Here is a 23,679-nt window from a genome sequence, read left to right on the forward strand (position 1 = left end):
GGTTAGGGAGATGATAGGGGTTGGTAAGGGGTACACCTACACAAGGCCGGATTTACATAGCGGGCCCCCCTAGGCCGGCTGCAGTTCATCGGAGCTGTCCCTTCCCTTTCATTCGCTCAAATTTTCATCATGGGGACCGGAGAAATGGGGATTGGCACAAGGGAAACTTTAAAAACTATTGTATCTCCTGCGTTTCCCCAGTGTTTCTGAACCAATGTGGGTGTGGTTGGGCAGCATGCCGCCCCCTAAAATCCTGCCACCCTAGGTCCGGGCCTTGGTGGCCTTTCCACAAATCCAGACCTGCACCTACATACCTTCTCTTGTCCTCCAGGAATCAGACAGTAAAGCACAAGGACCTGCAGCAATCCTTCCAAGTTTAGGACAAAGCATGGCGGATTGCACCCATTTAGCAGAAAGATCTTACAAAGATGCCCTACTTGAGTCTACCACAGGTTGCTGGATATCTTGGGATGTTGTCAACAGTAATATAACAAGAGACAAAGGGATGCAAGTTAAATACATCCCAGCACTAGAACATGCTTTGTTCAATGAGAGAAGATTAACTTTGGGTATTTCATTAGGGATGTATTGTTGTATATGGACAGTAGGACAATCCTCTTATGTCTAGCTAAATATCAAGTGATTTGGATTGCTGACAGTCCTGCTGCTTGGTGTTACACAACATAGTGTCAATAAACCCAAGTCTGATCTATCCAAAGAACACAGAAAGATCTGCATGGGCTTAAGTATGTCAACAAACCATTCTATCATCCCAGATAGTAGGAGGGGATTACAGCTAGTTTCCTTAGGGAGGCCCATATATGTGTATATATAACGTCTCTGGACATGATCTCATCTTGTTAAATCTCTTGCCTCTCCTCAGCTCCAGGCACGTACAGCTGGCAGAACTCCCTGCTCATTCAGACAGTGCCACACTTGCTGTTCTCAGGTGTGTTCACTCTTGCTTTCCACCAGACATCATTGATATCAAGCCATCTAAGTATAGGGAACCTGGTTCTGATAACCTAGTCAAGACGTAGGAAGCTAACCAGAGAAAGACTCTCCAGACCTCAACGACTTTATTAAAGAGTTTTGATTTCAATCATGGAGACTGAGCAGGGCACCCCTAGCAACCAATCAGCAACTGTCACCAATTCTGAGAGCAAGAAAACCCAAGAAAAATGGAAGAAAGGAGGCCGGCTATTGTCTGGACTGGTAGGCTCCAACGTATTGCTGTTCAGCAGCACTTTGGTGACCTGTGTCTTTACGAAGGACTTGGAAATCTGGGAAACCGATTTGCTAATATTTCTGTGCATTGTGTTGATTATGTGCACCGCGTGGATGATCTTTCAGATGTATTTCTCCTGGAAGCACAAAAATGCCATTCTGTACAAAGACGGCCATGCGGGCCCAATCTGGATGAGAGGTTAGTGGAAGTAGGACAGGAGGGTTAGGGATAGGGAGTACTAATTTAACTAAACATTCTAGGATCCCATAGCTACCCTCCCTCCTCTGAAAACCTATGGTAAGATTATATATTGAGTACATGCACAACTGTGGATCAGTATAGACCTAACTGGACCCCCCCCCCCAGAAAGTGTTATGTTTGCTGCCTGATTATGGGAAATCGGCTAAAGAACATGACTGTTCAAATGTTAGTAGACAAGATGCAGCCATAGTTGCACATATCCAGTCCTCAGTCCTATAAAGTATAGCTTCCCGTCATGATGCTATTAGACCACGTATGCATGTAGTCTTAGCATGAAAGTCTCTGCTTAGATTATATGGCACTTCATTAAACCACTATTTACCTTGTTCCCACACCAGTAAATCCCTTCTATTCTCTTTGAACTCTGATTGCAAGTCATGGGAACCTCAGGCAACCTTCTGGAAACTTTCCTTATTCCAACAAAATGGAAATTAAGCTTTGCAAAAACACAACCAAATGTTTTTTTTTTTCTGGCTGAATATACCTAAATGAGGGTTGCAATAATGTTATTTCCATATCAATGTTTAGTAACATACGCTGCCAGTTCCTAGCGGTGAATGAAGCATCAGCTAAGGATTTCAGTGAAACAGCCCCCCCCCATTACTAAATTAGCATGAAAATATGTTACTTTCCAGGTTTACCCAAAGAAAAGAAGTAAGTATATTCTATCAGTGAAGTGGCATGATAAATGTGGGGGTTATTATGCAAAAGATGAAAAGCACTTTGCTCCATTGTCCTGTTACAGTAGGTAACAAGGTAATGCACATTACTTCATTATTGGTTACATGTAAAAAACAAACCCTCACTCCACACCTATTATTGCATTCACAGTCTGTCCCTGGAGCCTGAAACTTTCATTTTCAGTCCCTCTGTCATGCACCTTAGTCTCAAACTGTTTAAGGGGTATCGTGAGGGGCTCAAGGGTGCACTGTCAATTAGTAGACTGTTCAGAAAGGCCATGGAGATTTGTCTGTATTCAATTTAATATATTTACTAATCAGCATGAGCATTGGCAGCTAATAGAGTTCAGGTTTTGTCTGCTGACTGCCATGAGGGGGCACTAGGAGACTGCACAACCCAGCCCCAAGGATAATCCAAAACCTGGTGACAGATCCATACCTCTCCTTACACAGTAGGTAAATGTATAAGGGAGCTCTACTACATCTGTTGTGGGTATAATTGTGTCTGCCTGGGCAGGTTATGAGCAAATATAGGGGATTGTCCTGCTGAACTTACCTTTTGGGATATTTCAGTACCAGACACCATGGGGCAGATTTACTAAAGGGCGAACTGGCTAACAATAGCGACTTTTCGCCAACTTTGCCACCCACAAGAACATCGCCAATTCACTAACAGGCGCAGACGACAATTCGCTAGCAAACTGGACCATCGCTAGTGTTCATTCGCACTCTATCGCCCGGCGACTTTTCGATCTGGTGAACGATCGTTACTCCACAAATTCACTAAAGTGAGGATTTTATTGAGCTTTACCTCTTTCGCCAGAGTTGACTTCGCCGCCTCAGACCATGCGAAGTTCTAAAAAGAAGCTAGATCTTCCTCAATCTTCTGTCACTTACAGAAGATGGCGACTTTTCCTCTTTTTTAAGCGGGATTGGCTGCAAAAGTCCTAACTTTGTTTTTTGGGTAACCAGTTTCTCCTCACATTTTATAACATATGGAACAATTAATTTTACAGTGGGCTCATGTCTAGGGCATTATATTAACTCTCTTGTCTTTATTAAGGTTCCCTGTAATAAAAAGTGGTAACAAGCATTTGCACCAACATTTATATAAATTAAAATTAAATTAACTTTAAAGCGCAAGATGACTAGTGCATCTTTGCTATGAAATGCTCGCACTGCCGAAGTAACACTAGCGAAAAGTCGCCCACGTTTGGCACCCAGGACGAAACTTCGGATATTAGTGAATTAGCATAGTGTTTGCGAATTTGCGTCTGGCGAAGTGATGCGATGTGTGCGATGTGTGCGATGTGTGCGATGTGTGCGAATTGCGCTGGCGACAATTCACCATTTAGTAAATCTGCCCCATGTCTATCACGTTAAAGAGATAGCTCACCTTTGAGTTAGCTTTTAAAAGGATAAAAAGAATGATATTCTGAGACAAATTGCAGTTGGTCTTTATTTTGTATTGTATGTGTTTTTTTTTAAATAATTTCAGTTTTGGTTCAGCAGCACTCTAGTTTGGAGTTTCAGCAGCTATCGTGTTGCTAGGGTCCAGGTTACCTTACCAATCAGGGAGTGGTTTAATTGAAAGACTGGTATATGAATAGTATAGGACCTCAAAATTAGAACAATTTCGAAAAAGTAACAATAACGATTAACTTGTAGCCTCACAGAGCAATAGATTTTTGGCTGCTGGAGTCAGTGACCCCTATTTGAATGCTCGAAATAGAAAAAGAAGGCAACTAATTCATACACTACAAATAAATAATGAAGATCAGTTGAAAAGTTGCTTAGAATTGGCCGTTCTATAATATGCTGAAAGTGAAACACCCCTTTAAACCACCTGACCAAGAACATCTTAAAGAAAGAATTAAAATCCATCCATAGAACCTGTACCTTGCTGGCCCCTCATTCTGTTGCAGCAGTTAAGTGTATACAACCCACACATTCTTCTAGGCTCTTCTTTATCATCAAGGATTTGTCTATTCAAGTTCTTTTCCCCTTCATCGTGGCACAGGTTGGAAAAGTGTTAAAGTTTTACTTGTCTTTTCCCAGGAGGCATTGTTCTATTTGGAACAGGAACCCTCATTATGACTATTCTAAGGATTGGCCATGCTGTGGAATATCTCGACTGTGAAACCCCTATGAAAATCGTTCATCCTGTTATACAAGCAGTGTTTGTTATCACACAGGTGAGCCCAAACCTCTATGTCTTCACGTCTTGCTCAGAGTTTCTAGAAAAATAATCTTTCTTCAATGCCTAATATGAAGGTGGAAGTTGCTCTGGTGAAGATTATATTAAGACTTCTTTCTTCTGAATATCCATTTGTCCTATTGTTGCTAGTGCCTTTAGCCTGAACAAATACACCAAAGTAAGTGCGTGTGTGTGTTGGTCCCCCTATAGCAGGGGTCAGGGCCGCGGACCAGTGGTGTGCCGCGGGCTGTGCCGAACTGGGCCATCTCTGGTCCCAGCTGCAGTCTATAATAGCTGCAAAAACAATGAAAAAGGCCTTAATTACATGCAATCCCAGCTTCCTCATGTGCCACTGACATGACAACAGCTGTGTGAAGCCCAGGAAGCTTTCTACTGATTGGGATAAGGTCCAAAATACTGTTTGGACAGTTTTTTGGTAAGCCTGAAATGCATCTACATCCTTTCCTCCCCTGGTCCTCATAAAAATTGTCTTGCTTGAAACTGGTCAGTGATGCAAAAAAGTTTGAGGGCCACTGCCCTACAGTGCAGAACAGTGCCGTGCAATGGCGGCTCTGTGGCTGTGCGCAAATGAGGACACGCGTGCATCTCCTTTTTCAGTGGCGGACTAAGAGTAGGCTGCTTATGAGGTACGTGCCTTGCGCCCCCCAAACTTTGCGTCCTAAGCACGTGCCTCTTCTACCTACCCCTAGTTCCGGCCCTGGTGCAAAAAGTAATGTCCCCAATGGTTCAACCCTTATGTATAGTTTTACTCCCTTCGCTTTCATGCAGCCAACTTCCATTGAAAATGTTTTCCCTTGTAGACATGCTTCCTTTGGGTCTCCTGCAAACACTGTGTCCAGATCTACATGAATGCCACCAGGTAAGGAACTACTGTAACATCAAGATCCTGCTGCATAGGGAATGTCTGTATAAGTTTAACATTGTCTCTGTACTGACTAGGAGCAAACCTGGAGGTCTTTGCCAAACAAGGTGCAGGGTAAAAAGGACTAGACTATTATTATGCAAGTTGTTTAGTTGGGTGCTAATATGTTGAAGACAATGTTTTTCCCAGTGATTGTGTGTGTACAGAAAGTGTACCTGTGATGAAATATGAAAATATCGATGTATTGTGTTTCCCGCAAACCACATTATCTCCAATGTCCCACGTGAACTGGTCCTCCATATCTGTGCCCATACTACAGAGATGGGGATGGTCACTGCCATGTTTGGCTAAGTCATTTCCATCCTCCGGTTCCACATTGGGGATGGGTGACCAGAAACATGTTATTGTAGCTGACCTGTTGTCCTGGCCCAGTGTGCATTCTCTTGCTTGCCAATTCAGTGCTGTGGCATCTGAAAACTAAAGTAATGTGGCTAAACATGGGGGCTGCCAAACCTACTATGCACAGGACCAGTTTATTTGGGGGAAGTTGGGGTGATGCAGTTGGAGAGCAAGCAGCAGGGGCTGTGCACTGGGGTAACAGTTATGATTTCATGGTGGGGGTTAGTTCACCTTTAAAGCCTTCTTAAGACTCGGGCCATAGCAATTTTAAGCTTCAGGACAGTGATAATCGTATTTATTGTAACAAAATTGTTATGTTGTCCTTTTTTTATATGAGGTAATTATTCACTATTGTTTTGATAGCTTTAAGCAATATGAGCTTTGATTTCTCTGGCTGGAACATTGTAGCCCTGTGCCCTGCAGGAGAGGCTCTAAAGCAGTGTCACTCTGCCCCGTGCTGTTTATACAATGTCGCTGTCAAATCCACAAAGCACTCAAATGTCTGCATTGCTTATAATGTCCCCCCATGACTTTACACAGCTTCTAGATCAGCATTTACAATGCATTTAACTAATGGAAATGTATATATTTTTCTTTTGATTTCTTCGTCCAAGCTTCTGTGCAATTGCAACTGTCTCAGCTTGCCGATTTTTGGCCCTGCCTTATCAGCAATAGTCTCTCTGGCTTATCACAAACTATCTCAACCCGTCCCTTAGGTCTCCTATTGTGTTATAAGCACAGTACAAGAAACTAGACGTTCAGAAATCCAGAGTGCGTGAAAACCACAGTCCAACAGTCCACTCTCCATAGCCATAACTTTCTTGTAGCCTCTAGAAACATACCATAACTCTGTATAAAAAACCTGCAGAACATTTGAATGGAGGTCCTTTAAATATTTCAGGATTATCTGCACATCCTATCAGTCCCATATTCTGTCATTTTCCCCCAAGTTAAGTAAACATTGTTTCATTACACAACAGGGCAAAGAGCCGGGTCTTGCTACAGACCAACATTAGCTCATTCTCTTCCTGGCAACACATTCCTAACACAGAACCCCTAGTCTTGGTTTCCTAGCTAAGGGTCCGTTTACTAAAGCACGATAAAAATATTCGCACAAAATATAGACAAATTTGTCTCCAAATATGTTTTCGCCAGTTTACTAACCTGCGGTAAATATAAATTTGCGAATTTTCTTGAGCAAAAAATGTTTTCGCCAGTTATCGCATTCTCTGAAAATAACGTTACGTACACATTAACGCCTAGTTTACTAAACCGCGAAATGTGCAAAAGACTACATTTACGCAAGAATATTCGCAACATTTTACTGCCACCTATGTAGTGGCGCAAAAGTATTTTTTCGCTAGAAAATTCCCAAGGGGCAGGAAATATCCCATAATACATTTTTTTTTTACCCATCATTCTTTGCTGACAGGAGAGAGATCTGTAGCTATTGCTGACAGAATGTTTTGGCTTCTGCCTTTATCTGCTGCAACAGCAGCAGTTTCAGCTCAAAGTCGTATTATTGGCAGCGGCCATCACAGTCCAGGTATCGTCAGTCTACGCTTTTTTGGTTTCAATGTGATTGGCTACATTAAACTGTGCATTTCTATGAAGCAAAGAGATTGACTGGTATAATTTCTTGTTCATGAGACTCTATTGGCAGAAGGGTTTATATGATGCAGACATGTTTGATTGGTGTTACTCTAGTAATGTTGTTGGATGGTTTAATCATCAGTCAGTAAAGTTTATGAGTTTTGAAGTTGCATTTCTGGCCATAAATGTCACAGTAAAAATTGCCATAATAACCGCCATAAAACAAGACTATTTTATAGCATAAATATTTGCAAAAACGTAATTTGTCGCCAGAAAATTCGCAACTCGCTAAAATTACCACTAACGTAAGCTGGTTCGTTAACGTAGTTACCGCAAGTGATCGCAATGACTTCTGAGCGCATCGCTGTTTAGTAAACTTAGTCGCTGCGAATATTCTGGCGAAAAAATATTCTCATCGATAACATGCGGAAACTTTAAGTAAGATTTACCGCACTTTAGTAAACAGACCCCTAAATATGATGAGAGCCGGTGTTCCTTTTTATTATTCCTTCTGCTTTTCTATACCACCAACACCACATTCAACTATACTTTTAGACCAAGTCTAGACCTGATTAAAGCATTTCTCTGATATGATGTTATTGCTGAGAGTTATCTAAAGTACAAGGCACAATCAGTGTCTCCTTTTGATTTTACTTCTGCTTCCAGGTGCGGTTTGATGGTTCTGATGTCCATAAATCTTATCCTGTGGGTGATAGCAGTGACAGAAGAAGCTCGGTATCACACCATTGAAATCCAGAGATATCTGCAGAGGAATGCTACCCTGAACAACAGCAACGAGTCAGAAGGTACATGAACCTTTTCCCACAAGAAAAAACAATACTTAAACACCCCCCCCCCCACCGGTGATATCAGCAAGACCCTTCCTTAGATTAATGAGAAGTTGTCAGCCGGTAAATGAGACCCGGTGTTGTAATGAGTCTAGATGAGCTTAGCAAGAAACAAAAGCTCAGTTAGTTAAATTGGCCTTTAGCGAGTCATGTTGCCCTACGATCAATGCGACAATGATGTTTAACAAAGGACCGAGTATTCCTTCAAAAAGGTTCAACCTTTAATAGGGAACAGTTATCATAAAATAACAGCTAAGTGCACATTTTTCCTTCTTCCCCTATAGATTTTTGTTAGGCCAACTGCCAGTTAACGTCACAGAGTTTAAAAAAAAAAAAAAAACCCCAAAAGGATGACTAATGCTCCAGGTGAGCTTAGTTATTTCTAACTTCTAGCTAAACCAGAAAACAAAAAAACATTTGAAGCCATTTTAGTTTGGGCTCATAAGGGAAAAGAAATTCTCCATTTGTACAGGACCAGTTCTTGGATCAATAATGTACAAATTAGATTATCTAGTGGCTCCCAAACTGTGGGACTGAACATATTTGTATATGTTATCCTAGATATTCCTGAAAGTCCTGCTTAAAAAGTAAATAAAGGGCAGAGGCACATGCTCAGATTCGGGGAGATTTAGTCGCCCGGTGATTAATCGCTTCTTCTTCGGGCGACTGATCTCCCCAAACTGCCTTCCCGCCGGCTAGAATGTAAATCGCCGGTGGGATGGCACTCGGAGCGCTTTGTTTTCCGATGACACCCGAAGTTTCCTCGTGAGGGCAGAGACAGACAAGAAGATTCGGGGAGATTTAGTAGCAGGACGACAAATCGGCTCTTATTCCGGTGTCTAATCTCCCCCCAAACTGCCTCCGAGCCATCTAGAATCTAAATCGCCAGCGGGATGGCACTCTGAGCGCTTCGCTTTCTGAAGTTGCCTCACGAGGAAACTTCTGGCAACTTCGGAAAACGTAGCGCTCCGAGGGCCATCACGCCGGCGATTTAGATTCACGCCAGCGGGAAGGCAGTTTGGGGAGATTAGTCGCCTGAAGAAGAGGTGATTTGTCGCCAGATGACTAATCTCTCCAAATCTCCACGCGTGTCTCTGCCCTGAGGCAACTTCGGGCAACTTTAGAAAATTAAGCTCTCTGAGTGCCATCCCACAGGTGATTTACATTCTAGCCGGCGGGTAGGCATGGGAAGGCAGTTTGGGGAGATTAGTCTCCAAAAGAAGAGGAGATTTGTTACGGGCGACTAAATCTCCCCGAATCTGAGCGTGTTTCTGCCCTAAGGTGAGGTTTGAGGTTTGAGATATTCTTATAACTATAGCTAAATGGATGAGTTAGCAATTTTTAACTACTGTATACTATAGTCTTGTTATGCTCTAAGTAGAGCTTGACCAAAGGTCTACCTCCAGTGATGGCTTCAGTGTAAAAAGACAACCAATGCTGTAAAGAATATCCCTATTGCTTTGTTCTATAATAATCCAGCAGATAAAATTATCATTTATAGCTCATAGCTTACTCTAGGTCTCCCCATAGTTTGGGATCCTATGCCTTAAATAACACAGGGCCCCAATGGCTAAACCTGTTCATTTCCCGTTTTATAGATGGGTGTCCAAACTATGCTCTGTATTCAAGATAAATCTTCTGTGATCCATGGCACACTCTTATTTCTCTCCACAGAGGCGATAGTTCATGTGGAAGATGAATACAGTTGTAGCTGCCAGTCTGTGTGCAAGTTCTTACCCACTGAGTATTATTACCTGTACCCTTTCAACATTGAATACAATCTCTTCGCTGCAGCCATGTTATATATTATGTGGAAGAACGTGGGCCGTCAAATTGATGACAGTGGTTCCCAGCACTTTGGGTTGGGCCCTGGGGTGCGTAAACATATCCCCCTTTTTGGACTGGTCACTGGAGTGTCAGTTCTAGTCACTGGCCTGGTGATGTTTATACTATACGAAGTGGGCAGAGAAAAAGCTGCAAAGCGATGGCTGTCCTTGACTACTTTTTATATTTTCCATGTGATTTGCTTGGGGCTGATGTGTACAGCCAACCTGGTGGGCATCATCATCTTTAAATTGGACAAGAGGAGTATGGACAATGAGAAGAACCCCAGCCGCACCCTGGATATGGCTCTGCTGCTAGGTGCCACCCTGGCTCAGTATGGGATCTCATACTACTCTATCATAGCCATGATTGCCACCACCCCATTTACTGTTCTGAACTTCCTGACTCTTGTCTATTCACTTTTAATGATTATACAACACTCCCTTCAGAATGTTTTCATCATCAAGGGCCTATACCGTCTCCCACCCATCTATGGACATAGACAAACGGAGATCAATAAATTACCAAAATACCCAGAAGCCATCCAGGAAAGTACTACTGAGGAAATTGAGGGCCCACACTCCGTTACTTATGCTCCCCAACCTCAAGACCATGTCCCAGTTCCAAGAATGACCAGAAGAGCCACGCTGGCAGCCCAGCTTAAGACACATCTAAAAAAGAGAAAAGTAATGAAGGATATTTACCTCTTCCTCTTCCTCAGTAACATCATTGTAAGTTCTAGGGGATCTTCACCATATGGTTTCTATAATTTAGAAGTGATAATATTATAGCATCATTTTATAAGCTTAGGTGGGAATGCAAATCAAAAAAGTTGTATTCTATATTCTTTATTCTTTTCTTCTGTATTCTTTATTCCCATTCTTGCCTGCACAAGGGCAGACATACAAAGCAGATTTCAGTGAACCAATGTGCGAGTTTGCATTTCGCAATTTGTGCCTGCACCCGGGCCGACAGGTAAATATTCTCTCACTGAATCTGCCACCTTATCTGTCTGCATGAGAAAGTGTAGTTTATGTTGGTTACATCAAGTTAGCTATTACAATTCCAACGAAAAAAACTTTTTTAACCGGCACCAAAGTCACAGGAAATGAATGTCTGGTATTGTCTATGGGGCTTTGTACCATATTGATGTTCTTCATTGGTGGGAGATACTACCCATTACCATATGCTTTATATTGGCTTTATAAAGTTGCTCTAACTTGAATCTGAAAAGTCAAATCAACACATTTCATTGTGTGATATGAGCCAACAAGTTAAGGTGGCCATACATAGTTATAAAAGGAAAACAAAAGCCCAAAGGATGTAAAGAGCATATAGACCATTAGAAACATTGGGTTTTAGCGCCAAGCCCTAAACCTATAGCCAGAGGTAGTGGATTAGACCATTTAAAAAAAACATGAGCAATTAATAATAACTGCCTTACAGCATGAAACGCGTAAGGCTTTTTAAAGACATGTAAACAAAATAAAATATATTTTTTACTTTATTTTGTCCTGTCACTTTGGATTGATTGAGTGCCTGTTCACATTTTTTTATATGGTCTAGGCCATTGATCCCCATCCAGTGGCTCATGAGCAACATGTTGCTCACCAACCACTTGGATGTTGCTCCCTGTGGCCTCACATCAGGTGCTTATATTTTAATTCCTGGTTTGGAGGCAAGTTTTGGTTGCATAAAAAAGGAGGTGTACTGCAAAACAAAGTCTTCTCGCCTGCCAGTCCACATAGGGGCTATCAAATAGCCAAACACAGACAATATTTAAATTTGACTGGATATGAGTTCCCTTGGCCCATGGGCCAAACAGCCAGATAAGATATGAGGGGCTGCACACAGTACTGCATGCCTATGATTCCAGTCGCAGATTAAATGTTCCTGCCCTATTCCTGAACTAGCCAGTCAGCATTTTTAATGGATAAAATTCCAAATCTTAAAACTCGGGTCTGGGGCAAGAAATGAGGCAGCAAAAGGAGAAGAAGAAGGTGGGAATAAAACTGGAGCATTCTAAAGAAGAGGCAATGGGAAGCAGAACAGTGAGATAGGAGAAAAGGAGGAGAGAAGGTATAGGGTGATAGTAAAAAAGGATAGGATAAAGGCAACACAAAATTAAAGAGCAGAACATAAAAAATGCATGTGAATCTAACATAAGAGAAGGGTACAAAGTTTTCTGGACATATATTAGCAATACCAGCAGATTATACCAACCAATACCAACAGATTTTAAAATCTGCTATTAATTAACCCAGGAAAACTTTTATTTAATGAAAAAAAAAAAAAAAAGAACAACAGAGGGCTCCTTTGTTTGTTGGAGTGACCTTAAACCTTAGGCAATAAGGCCTAGACCTGTTCACGAACCATGACATCATAGGGTAGAGATGGACCCCCTGGTTAAGCAGAGGTTAAATGTCAAATTAAGGCGTGCTCTGCATTGATTTCCAAAATCAATCTCATGAGTCATGGTCTGTAGGGAGGAAGAGACTCTGGTGCCCCTTTGCAGGCACAAGTCATTTTTCATGTCTACATCTTGTGTATTTCATCCCACAGTTCTGGATCATGCCTGCTTTCGGAGCCCGAATCATGTTTGACACAGGGATGGAAGTGAGGTTTTATGGATTTACTATCTGGGCTGTGATCACAAACATTTGCCTGCCTTTTGGAATCTTCTACAGAATGCATGCGGCAGCCAGCTTGTTGGAGTTATATAGCATGTCCTAAAGGTGGGGCAGAACCCAAGCCTTATAAACTGATCCTCTGAAAGACTTTGTTTCAAGACCTCTAAATGGTACCTCCACGAGGATGAGATTTAGGAAAAGCATGGACAAATTGAACACGTCTATGGGAGGAGTAAAAAGCAGAAGGAAGTGAACTCAAAGACAGGCAAAGGAGTTTGTCTATTAGTTAAGATAAATGGTGTTCAGGCATTCCTTTGTCTATGTTTACTACTGCACCATTTCCAGGCAATTTCATTTAGAAAACTTGTCGGCAAAACCTTGAGGAGGAGGCAACATGAAGATCTTCAAGGAAGAAGACCACTATGGAAAGAAGGTGAGGTGTCCACCAAACAATGAAGAATGCATCCAAGTACTTCTTCCCTTTTCTCCATTGTGCATCAGTCCCATCATCCTGTCCTGCTAACAGTGGAAGATGTATCATTGTTTTGTTAGTGTACACTCTGATCTGCCATATTAAATCTTTGCTAATAGGAGAAAAACCATCTAAGCCCATGCCCATGATTTTTGATAGACATAAATTGTGGCTCTCTGGCTGTTTCTGATCTACAATTGCCAACTGCAAAGCATTGTAAACTGATAGTGGCTAGAGATTCATTGGCTGCTGTTCTGTAATTTGTCCAATTTTTTTTTTTACTTCAAACTCAAATGTGACACCTAATGGTCACAAGACAGTATTACTAACAGCCTTCCAATGTTCTCTTGCTCTCTCTGAATATTCATTTGTTTGATGTTTCTTTTATGGTTAATTGAATACTATTCCTAGTTCAAATATTAAAATATAAAGTTCCTATTTTTGTAATCCATAATGATTAGTAAAATACCATAATATTGGAAAACTGTTATTTGGAAATGTTATAGTCACTTTTTTTTATTTGAATAAGGTAGTATATTTCCTGTAACGTGTTTCTGTCAATCTCCTAACGTGCAGCAGTCCTGCCCTGCTTTATGGCTGAGATTCTAGCTATCTTTATAACAGATCCTATGTGAAAGCACCTGTTTACAACCAATGTAGGTTTTTAGCATCCTTATGTCTAATAAAATCTTTGGATAAAGGTATTACTACAAAGCATGATGCTGGGACTACAAAATTTCTCAGTAAAATGAGATCAATCAATAATCTCATTGCTGAGCTGCAGTTTCTTAGTGGGATCTCAAGACACAGAAAGGTTTAAACAATTTGCATTGATTGGGCCACCCCATGTTTCATTTGATTTCAAACCCCATTCAACAACACTAGCTCACACATTATTGAAAAATAATAATACTTTAGAGGGCTATGGGATATGATAAGGAAGCCAACCTGAAAATAAAATAGCTTGGAATGTAGGAAAAATATAATTTATGGGTTTGAGTTGGTTGGGGCTCAAACCTCAACCCCCCACCCATTGGGCACAGCTTGTTTTTCCCAACAATTTCCCTGGTATCTTCAGAACCCTAAATCACAGATGATGTTTTCTCAGTGAGAAGAGTTTATAAGGCTGTGCTATCATGAAGCATAAATCATTCCCTGTAGGAAAGTATAAATGTGGCTTACTAAATAAAGAGGAAGCTCATCCATAGATAACAGAGGCCAGCGCAGAACATAGCATCCTTCCCCAATATCCTGAGAGAACAACAGAGAAGACAGCACCTGATTTTGAAGACCTCATAGATAGTGGCTGCAACCAGATCTGGAGAGGTAGTGGTCATCTTTGCAACCAAAAACAAGAAACACTTTTTATTCATATACCTCTATCCACAACCTGAAAGGTAAGAATCAAGGAGACCTCAATCTAAAACTGCAAAGGACGAGATTAGAAACGCATATAAGGAGCTATATGCAGAGACCTTCAAAGATGCTAAACTTCTGATCTTTGGAATAACCAAAAGGTTCCAGTCCAGGTCACACAAAAGTGTATTATTGAATATTCTCAGCCTAAATCACAAAAAAACTTTTAGATATCTAAAAAAGTTTAAAGGAAAGGTGGCCCAACAATAACATTAGCCATTGACTGGGTAAGAAAAGTCTCCAGTGTGAAGAAGCACAATCCAAATCTACACAGTTATCTCTATTAAACTAAGGCTTGAAGACAGGTAAGGCAATGACTGCATTATCTATATGTAATATAATAATATGTAGTGTTGGAATCAGTAAATTGCTGCTCTTTAGGGACACTGGGGTGACACAGCCTTCTGTTTGGCCCTTAAGGGGAAATATAATAAAATTGGCTGCACTCTAGTGAGAACTTCAGACCAATGAGCAGGCAGAACCTAACAGTAACCAGTTTGAGAGCAAGTGACAGATTGAATGCCATGGGCTAGTAAATCCAGTGCAAATGTTACAACATTAGTGTGTCATCAGAATTACAAAATCTGGCAATGCTTGTCTTGCAGACAGTTAAAAGCTCATGCATAGACTCTATATAGCCAATAAACCACATTGTGCCATGAGAATGGAACGAAGATATCAAAATAGTGAAGAAATATCTACTCCCACACCTTATAATACTCACACACTGCATTGTAATCATAAAGTGCACAACACATCTCACTACATCATGTTGTAGAAGGTGCATATACTACAGGGAACTTAAGTTCTCTTCTAAAATAGAGGATTATGTATAGGTTTTGTTTAGAAACTTTTCCATCCTCTTGAAATGTATGAGAAATTATTATTGGCACACGAAATAAGTGATTTTTGCCTGTGACTTTGTTATTGTTTCCTCTAGTTCTTCACATGCATACAGGATCCACCAAGAAGGATCCTGAATGCTTCCTCGTTTCCTGAAGGTAGCACAGTTTTGGGTTTTGTATGTTAATGGTATGATTGGCCTTTTGAAAGTAATATTGAATCCACTTTTGTGCATGTGAAATATAGTCTGAACTAAGGAGTCATTAAGACACTTATAAAGAAGTACATGTTTTACAAAAAGAAGGTTTTACAGCTTATACCCCCCTTTCAAAAACCGACACACACGACTACATAAAACCCCTTTTCTTTCACAAAAAAAAAACAGAGGATATTGGATGTTGCAGGTCAGCAACAACTCAAGGGACACAGGATGAAGACCTGTCACTTTAGGCACATCTATGTATGTATATTTTTATTTACATATTTATTATCCAACCACACAGAAATACTCAGCAGACAGACACACAAACGCCCATGTTAATAATAGAGAGGAAGCAACCAGCTGTTTCTTTAATGACTTGATGCTGTTTGATGATGGCTCTCAAAGCAAGTTTTGGACTAGCATAGCCTTTCTGAAGTGGAACATGATCAGGAGTTCACTTATAATAATAGTGATCATCCTCTACAAAGTCCACAAGATGCTGGCTACTGCCACCCACAGGTGGCAAGTGTCCATACACAGCTGTGCTTATCTTCAAAGTATCATAGTTTTGTTGTTGTTGCGGATTAATAGTGTAAATATTCATATCAAGCCACTGATGTAGACATAAGATCTTGTATTATGCAACTATAAAATTATCGTATTGCAAAACCCTTCAAATGCCGAATGATGAGTGATTTGTGTACACTTGGGAAAGGACACACTTGCCCAAACATGATTTTATATTTGCATACCAAGAAATAACCCTTTAACCCTTCATTCCACTAGAGTAACCACCAAGTGGGACTATGAAAGGTTAACCACAACAACCCCTAACAATTAGCAAATGCTAGGCGCACATGAGGTTACATCCTCGGTGGAATAAGAGCAGAAATATAAAATGGTGAACTGGTTACTGTTTTGCTCATCAACAGCAATTTCTTTTAATCAAATCTTTCTGCAGTGGTTGAACATGGGAGATCTCTCGCCTGCAGAAACCTCTACTGCTGTTAAAGTCCCTCCAGCAGATCCCACCTTTGAGAAGATTAGCTTGGGAGAGCTGTCCGCAGTTTCAGCCGAGCCCCCGGAGATATGGAAGAAAGGAGGCCGTCTCCTCTCGGGGATGCTGGGAATAAATATAGTTCTGCTGGGGTGCGGGCTGGTTAGCAGCGGTGCATTTACAGCTGTTTCAGTGGCAGAACGTGAGGTGCTGTCCTTCCTCAGTGTCCTCATGGGGCTCACTAGTATCTGGATGGTCTCCTACCTCCTGTGGACGTCAAAGCACAAAAATAATCCCAAACTGAAAGATTCACATGCTGGGCCTATCTGGCTGAGAGGTGAGAAGGAATAAGCCATGTCCTCACTTTTTGGCTCTTACATTTTTGCCTGTCATCTGAGACTTACATAGCCACATTCTGTCTGTACTGAAAACTCACAGTTACACCCTACAATTCTATCTGTCATCTTCATTCTAAATGTTATATTATTTCTTCTGCTATTATTTTTCGTGCACAGTGTCTGTCCCCTAAATAAATTCTACCTTCAGTACTGTCTAGTTTATCCAGAGCAGGATGAAAACCCCATTTCAACCATTCATGAGAATAAATACTTTCAAATTTAGTGTCAGTAGCCTTTCATTTTTCTGCATGATAAAAAGGCACAAATAAACTTTCTTGAAACTGTCTACTGTATCTGCCAGTACAATTGCTTCAAGAAGTATTCAACAACGTTACACCTTATACTATAAGCAAAAAAAATTTTTAACCTTGAGAACCTTCAGTCCTCTGTCCTTTTGGTCCTTACTTTGATTTCTCTTCACTCAAGCATCTAATGGTTATAGGGTCCTTGGTATTTTCTCTTGGCCCGTATATCTTTGCATAGCCTTCTTCTCTAGGTTATATGGCTTTCTGTACAGATCTTTCTCTTTTCTGAATACACCTTGAGCCTCTCATTTCTTTTTCTAGCTGTCTTGGCACAATAAACAGAATGCTCAATTACTCCTCTTCTTCTTGTACTGGATACGCATAATACAGTTCCTCCATGATGTAATTTATTGTTCTGTGTATGGCAGGGGGTCTGGTGCTCTTTGGAGTGTGCAGTCTGGTTCTGGACATTCTGAAGATTGGTAAATCGGTCACTCTGATACATTGTGAATCACCAGTCAAAATTGCCCACCCTGTTATACAGGTTGTGTTTGTGGTAATACAGGTAAGGATGGAAACCCATAATTTAAATTTTTTGCTCAATGCCTTTTAATGGAAGCTGCCTCACAAGGAAACTTTGGGCGACTTCGGAAAACGAAGAGCTCCGAGTGCCATCCCGACGGCGATTTAGATTTTAGCTGGTGGGAGGCAGTTCGGGGAGATTAGTCGTCCCGAAGAAGAGCCGATTTATCACTGGGCTACTAAATCTCCCGGCATCTGAGCGTGTGTTTCTGCCCTAATGGGACCTGGATGAAAAGTGGGCTCAGCAAGGGACACACTTCATGTTGTATTACCACCCCTCCTGGGTGGGTTGGGGAAGAGAAGTTAGGGCAGAGACACACAAATTGCCTCTAATCTCCCCGAATCTGAGCGTATGTCTCTGCCATTACATTTGCAGAATCTGCTGATGTGGAGCTTCACCACTGCTGTCCTGTACATATCTTCCAAGCTATATCTTCACACCAGTGGTTTTCATACTCTTTGCCTCCAAACCTGGCCAGGTCCCTCTTTATCTCAAGTCAGTTACAGATATATTAAGAGATGGTTGTGTAAGCTTATTTTGCTATAGTTCAGTTCCAGAAATATGTAGGTGTTCATTGTAAATGTAACTTTCATTTGCTTACTGATTGGGTTTCCAGCAATATGAAGGAAGGAAAATTAGCATTCTTACTTCATTCATTTTTAACTGGACCTCAGGCATGGCTCCATATACACTGCTTTTGATCCCCATTGGGTTGAGTCCCATAGTTTGATAACCTATGTTCTTATAACGCATACAATAACCCGTAAAATATATATGCAACAATGTACTCTCTGTTAGAAGCCACAGAGGCGTTCGATGACCAATTATGTAACACAAGCAACATCATTATCCACAGATTATAACCTAGACACCACTAAGTACTAATTATAAGGATATACTGTATTTTACAGGTTAATCGCCCCTTTTGTGTACAATACCACTTGTATCACATGACATTTCAAAACTTCTATATTAGAAGAAACTACATTCAAAGCATTCAAACTCAACTGTATAACCTCGGTATACACAGTAACTTCCTCTTTTACAAATGTAGCGGGACCAAATTAGCTTTTTACAGGTGCAATTCTTGTACTGTATTATATTATGGAGCATGGGACAACCAACATTCACCCTGTTCTTCCAACCTGTCTGTCCAATATTTATTTTCCCTGTTTGTAGCTGTTTTAATAGGTTTCGTTAATAACTGCACCTTTCAATTCCATCCTACCAGGCTTTTATACAGTATGTCTCTATGCTGCATGTCTGCCAACTCTCTCCCTCTACTGTACTGTATATATATATGCTCCTAAAGTTCACTTCAAGGTAACCCTTGTGATATGCAACCACGCCATTCTATCTGTGTCTTATGCCAATACATCTTGATTCTCATTACAGACCTATTTTCTTTGGGTCTCCTGTCAGGACTGTGCACAGATACACATGAATCTCACCAGGTATGGTTGATATAAGCAGATACTCACTTGGATAATAACAAATAGTAGACAGTACAGCAATAATTTACTTACCTAGTCCATTACATTGGGCTGGTGCATTGAGGTATCAATGTCAGAAGCATACAAATTATCTTAAGGCCTTTAAGTCTGGGCTGTGTTTTTCGTTTTTTATTCCTTGTAAAACATATTGTAGATGTAAGGGCCTCACCATACAGAAAGCTGGCTCAGCAACTACTCGTGGGCCAAAGATTCATAGGGGGACTCATTGGGGTACTGACTGATAAGCAGTTTCATATGTTTTTTACCAACTGTTATGGATGGGACTAAAATAAATTTACTGTGGGGCCCATTAACTTCTGGTTACAGCACTTAGTGGATGAGTTTAAAATGTAATGTTGTTGTTGTTGACAGTTCTGGTCAAAATTAAGCCAAAGCACAATTCTTGCCTGCAATAAGGAAGTCTATAAAGGTCTCTTCCCATGGCAATAAAATCGCTATAATTTTTCAGCTTGACAGGTTTAGACAGCGCCTGCCAAACCATTTGCACATCCCACTCTTAAACAAAATCAAAATGTACTAAACATGGCACAGGCCAAGGATAACCGTGGCGCTGTATCTTCAGGTGTGGCCTCATGATAACTCTCAGCACTAACCTGGCAATATGGATGGCGGCTGTAACAGACGAGTCTTTGCATCAGACACATGAGTTAATTACGGGTGTGAACCATACATCCAATGCTACCACTGGTGTTAGAGGTAATTTTTTTTCTGAATGTGTTCGTTCAGACTTCCAAAGAGGCAGATCCAAATGTTAAACTAAGAGGACGGGGAGGGGGCTTGAAAGAAATGGTTGGCGGGTCACTACACTTTTTTATATATTTTTATATTTGCCTAATGAAATCTAAGTCAGATGTAAAATAATGTTCTACACAATTTTACCCTCCCAGAAAAGTGTCCTCAGCTTTCCTTATTATGTCCCATAGTCCACCTATTGTGTTATAATTACTTTATAAGAAGGTAGAGTGACCTAGAAGCCAGTGATATCATGTAATGTCTCTTGGGTAGGCCAAATAGACCTCTAAGGCTAGGGCCAGACGATCCTTATGAAAGCTGATTATACGCAGGCAGAGAATTCACTGTCCTGCTGCTCCCCTTGTCTTTCCACTGTGTCTGCCTGCACCTGAGCGGAAACAATGCATCTGGGTGCAGGGAGCGGAAGAGCAGCGGTGCAGTGGATCTGCAATAGTCTGGCCTTAGCCTTAAGAGAACTTTCCATAGCATGGAGAAAAGGATTTTTATTCTTAAGCAAGATAACTACAGCCCTCCCATTGGGTCATGTCCCATCCATAAAAACTATATAAAATATCCATACAGTAATTCATGTCCCGCAATGTGTAAATGGATATTACAGGAGTAAAATTATATATATATGTTTTTTTGTTTCCATAGCAGCTGGTGGAGGATCACATGGATGTGATTGTGTAACCCAATTGTGTAAAACCTTTCAGAATGGCTATTATTATCTGTATCCCTTTAATATCGAATACAGCCTCTTTGCTTCGGCCATGTCCTACGTAATGTGGAAGAACGTGGGGCGAGTGACGAGTGAACACCACCATCACACACAGCACAAGTTCAAAACTCGAAATCTGTTTGTAGGACTCCTTTGTGGTATCGGAGTCCTTGTTGCCGGTCTTGGAGTCTTCATTATTTATAAGATTGAGGTGGACATAGAGGACAGCAAATCACAAGCAATTACCATGTTTTACATTTTTAATATCACAGCCCTTAGCCTAATGTCCATTGGTTCACTTGCTGGAACCATCATCTATCGGTTTGACAAAAGGGACATGGACAACCACAAGAATCCCACTAGGACTCTAGATGTGGTCCTGCTTCTTGGGGCTGCCCTTGGGCAATATTGTATTTCCTATTTCTCCATAGTAGCTATGATAGCCATGCAACCAGGAGAGCAGTTGCACACCCTGATCTTGGTAAATGCTTTACTCTTGATTGTGCAACACACCCTGCAAAACACTTTCATTATTGAGGGCTTGCACCGGCATCCCCACACAAATAATCACCACCCTGCTGAACTACAGGAAAAAGATCTTTCCCCCCATGTCTATATCAACCCAGCAGCCACTGACTCCCACAGCAATCACTCCCCTTCCAGTAATGGAAAACATGAATATGAGCTGGAGACAAAGCACAATAGGACTCCCACCATCTTCCCAGAAAACTCTAAAACTGACTGGAGAAGGAAGATCCTGAAGGAGATTTCTTTGTTCCTCCTCGTTTCTAACATCATAGTAAGTAAACCCTTAAAAGTGAGGTACAACATCTAATTTTACACTTATTACAATCTGATAAAAGCTGTCAGAATTTCAGAAAGTAGACAGGTCATGTGCCAGTAAATATCTTCTTTTTCACTATACAATGAGAATTAAAAGGCTGCCATGTTGTTAGCTCATTCATATGCCTAAAATATCTCACCATTAGAAGTGCAGTGTGAAAATCCTAAATAGACACATGACAATGACAAAAGGGATGGAGGTCAACACAAGCAGGAAATAGAGAGTTGAGCCCCGGGCATATTTGGGTACTGCAGGCAGTTTGAACTGTTCTTAAATAGGGATGTAGCGAACCGCCGAGTATGTGTTCGCGAACGCCGTTCGCGAACACCGGCAAAAAATGCGAACAGTTCGCGAACTGTTCGCGAACTTCAAACATCCGAAAATCGTTCGATTCGAACGATCGAAGGATTTTAATCGTTCGATCGAACGATTTTCGTTCGAATCGAACGAAAATCGTTCGATTTTAGCGATCGAATGGTCGAATGGTCGAACAATTTTGACGCGAACGCCTATTGGCGAACGTCGCGCGACGTTCGCGAACTTGCGGCGGATGCGAACAGTTGAAGTTCGCGCGAACTAGTTCGCCGGCGAACAGTTCGCTACATCCCTATTCTTAAACCTATGATTTCTTACAATAACATACTTTCTTTCTTTTTTCTTCTCAGTTTTGGATTATACCCGCTTTTGGTGCCAGACCTCAGTTTGACAACGGCTTGGAACTTCAATTCTACGGGGACAACATGTGGGTGGTGATTGTCAACATTGGTCTTCCCTTTGGGATCTTCTACAGGATGCACTCTGTTGCCAGCCTTGTGGAAGTCTATATCATGACTTAACCAGCCCTGTGGAATGCCATTGTGATGTTTGAACCCATATGACTGAGCTCATCCAACTAAGACTAAAGTTCTTTTCTTATTGCCAAACACAGCACCTACCTTTGCTCAGACACTAAGGCCTCTCAGTTATTCATGGACAAATCACAACTACTTTCTGCATTCCTGTCCAAGGTTATTCATAAATACAGCACGGATACGAAATACTGGAAGGAATGCTGCCATAATATTTACTGCCTAATCCTATTATTTTTTACACTAGTTATAAAATCACACTGTTGTTTTCCACTGCATTTGATTTCATATATTTATGTAATTTAAAGTTTAATCGTTGTGTTTGTTTTGTCTCAGACAAGCTCTTATCTCTTCCACTTATCTAGTTGAATAAAACAAAGACTTCTCTGGCAGCAATGTACTAAATGCAAAGAAGCCTTTTACTTTCTTAATATATTTATACAGTTTCCTTTAAAAATAGTCAAAGATCCCTTGCACACCCCTTGTATTGTCATGATAAGGTTATGGCACAGTCACAACAAAGGGTGAAGGGAAGGGGTTGTATACTGGTAATCTAATTCTCTGACTCACAAGAACCAAACATGGAGTAGCTTCAATTTTCCTGTTTGCCCTGATTAGCTCAAGAAATAACAAAAAAATGTAAATTTTTTGTGATTTAAACAATAGGCAATAACTATGTTCAGCACATTGCACTCAAGTTGAACAAAGGGGGTATACTGCCCCTTGAAAAAAAAAATATATATATATATATGTGTGTGCAATTTCAATTTTCTCAGCATGCCAAATACATAAAGTGATAAGAGAAAAGTGAATTGCCAGCAATACAGGCAGAGAGGGGAAACACCTGAATTCAAGTGAAAGAGGGCCACATTTAGTGTTTGTACAAACATGAATAAGCCAGCATGCATGGCAAGGCAGTGTCCTTAGCATCAGATCTGAATTAGTTTAACAGTGATGTCATCCCAAAAGCTCTGAATTACAGGAAGGCAATCTCCCATAGAGTCAAATAATTCGAATTTTTAAAAAGTATTTCCTTGATTCTACCTATGATACAATTCATCCTCATTGGAGGCAAAACAATCCTATTGAGTTCTATTAATGTCTAAATTATTTTTAAGCAGACATAAATTACGGAAAAATCCCTTATTTGGAAAACCTCAGGTCCCAAACAGGTACAATACCTGTATATGGCATCCATGGCATAAAGCATGACAGGAAGAATACAACACCAGGCAAGCACACAGTGTGATGTGGGGCTTCTGTAACACGTGCTAAACTGCCCCAGTGCTGTTATCCATAGTAACCAATCAGATCTTTACTT

General features: G+C 40.9%; 2 protein-coding genes across 7 annotated transcripts; both read left to right on the forward strand.

Annotated features, from left to right (window-relative positions):
• Nucleotides 1-865: 865 nt before the first annotated feature.
• Nucleotides 866-13,719, forward strand: LOC108701107 (proton channel OTOP2). Its single transcript, XM_018235317.2, has 6 exons — nt 866-1,426; nt 4,228-4,364; nt 5,188-5,246; nt 7,908-8,047; nt 9,764-10,644; nt 12,476-13,719. The coding sequence occupies exons 1-6, from the start codon at nt 1,105-1,107 to the stop codon at nt 12,644-12,646; spliced, it is 1,710 nt and encodes a 569-aa protein (XP_018090806.1). The 5' UTR covers nt 866-1,104; the 3' UTR covers nt 12,647-13,719.
• otop2.L (otopetrin 2 L homeolog) lies at nt 12,888-22,758 on the forward strand. Of its 6 annotated transcripts, none has more exons than XM_041576767.1 (8): nt 14,033-14,412; nt 15,660-15,734; nt 16,438-16,810; nt 17,545-17,681; nt 19,095-19,153; nt 19,776-19,909; nt 20,603-21,465; nt 22,176-22,758. In XM_041576767.1, exons 2-8 carry the CDS (start codon nt 15,705-15,707, stop codon nt 22,344-22,346), a joined length of 1,767 nt encoding a protein of 588 aa, XP_041432701.1. In that variant the 5' UTR covers nt 14,033-14,412; nt 15,660-15,704; the 3' UTR covers nt 22,347-22,758. The 6 variants fall into 6 exon arrangements, with proteins under 6 accessions (XP_041432698.1, XP_041432699.1, XP_041432701.1 ...); XM_041576766.1 differs by having other exon boundaries at nt 15,679-15,734; XM_041576764.1 differs by lacking the exons at nt 14,033-14,412; nt 15,660-15,734 and adding an exon at nt 12,888-12,976.
• The last annotated feature ends 921 nt before the right edge of the window (nt 22,759-23,679 follow it).

This window comes from Xenopus laevis, chromosome 9_10L (genome assembly GCF_017654675.1).
Source record: "Xenopus laevis strain J_2021 chromosome 9_10L, Xenopus_laevis_v10.1, whole genome shotgun sequence".
Classification (NCBI taxonomy): Eukaryota; Metazoa; Chordata; class Amphibia; order Anura; family Pipidae; genus Xenopus; species Xenopus laevis.

Coding starts and splice junctions, on each gene's coding strand:
- LOC108701107 (XM_018235317.2), top strand. CDS start 1,105: ATGGAGACTGAGCAGGGCACCCCTAGCAACCAATCAGCAACTGTCACC. Junction 4,365..5,187: donor CAGTGTTTGTTATCACACAG/GTGAGCCCAAAC, acceptor TTTCCCTTGTAG/ACATGCTTCCTTTGGGTCTC. Junction 5,247..7,907: donor ATCTACATGAATGCCACCAG/GTAAGGAACTAC, acceptor TTCTGCTTCCAG/GTGCGGTTTGATGGTTCTGA.
- otop2.L (XM_041576764.1), top strand. CDS start 12,938: ATGAAGATCTTCAAGGAAGAAGACCACTATGGAAAGAAG. Junction 19,154..19,775: donor ATACACATGAATCTCACCAG/GTATGGTTGATA, acceptor CTGTATCTTCAG/GTGTGGCCTCATGATAACTC. Junction 19,910..20,602: donor TGCTACCACTGGTGTTAGAG/GTAATTTTTTTT, acceptor TTGTTTCCATAG/CAGCTGGTGGAGGATCACAT.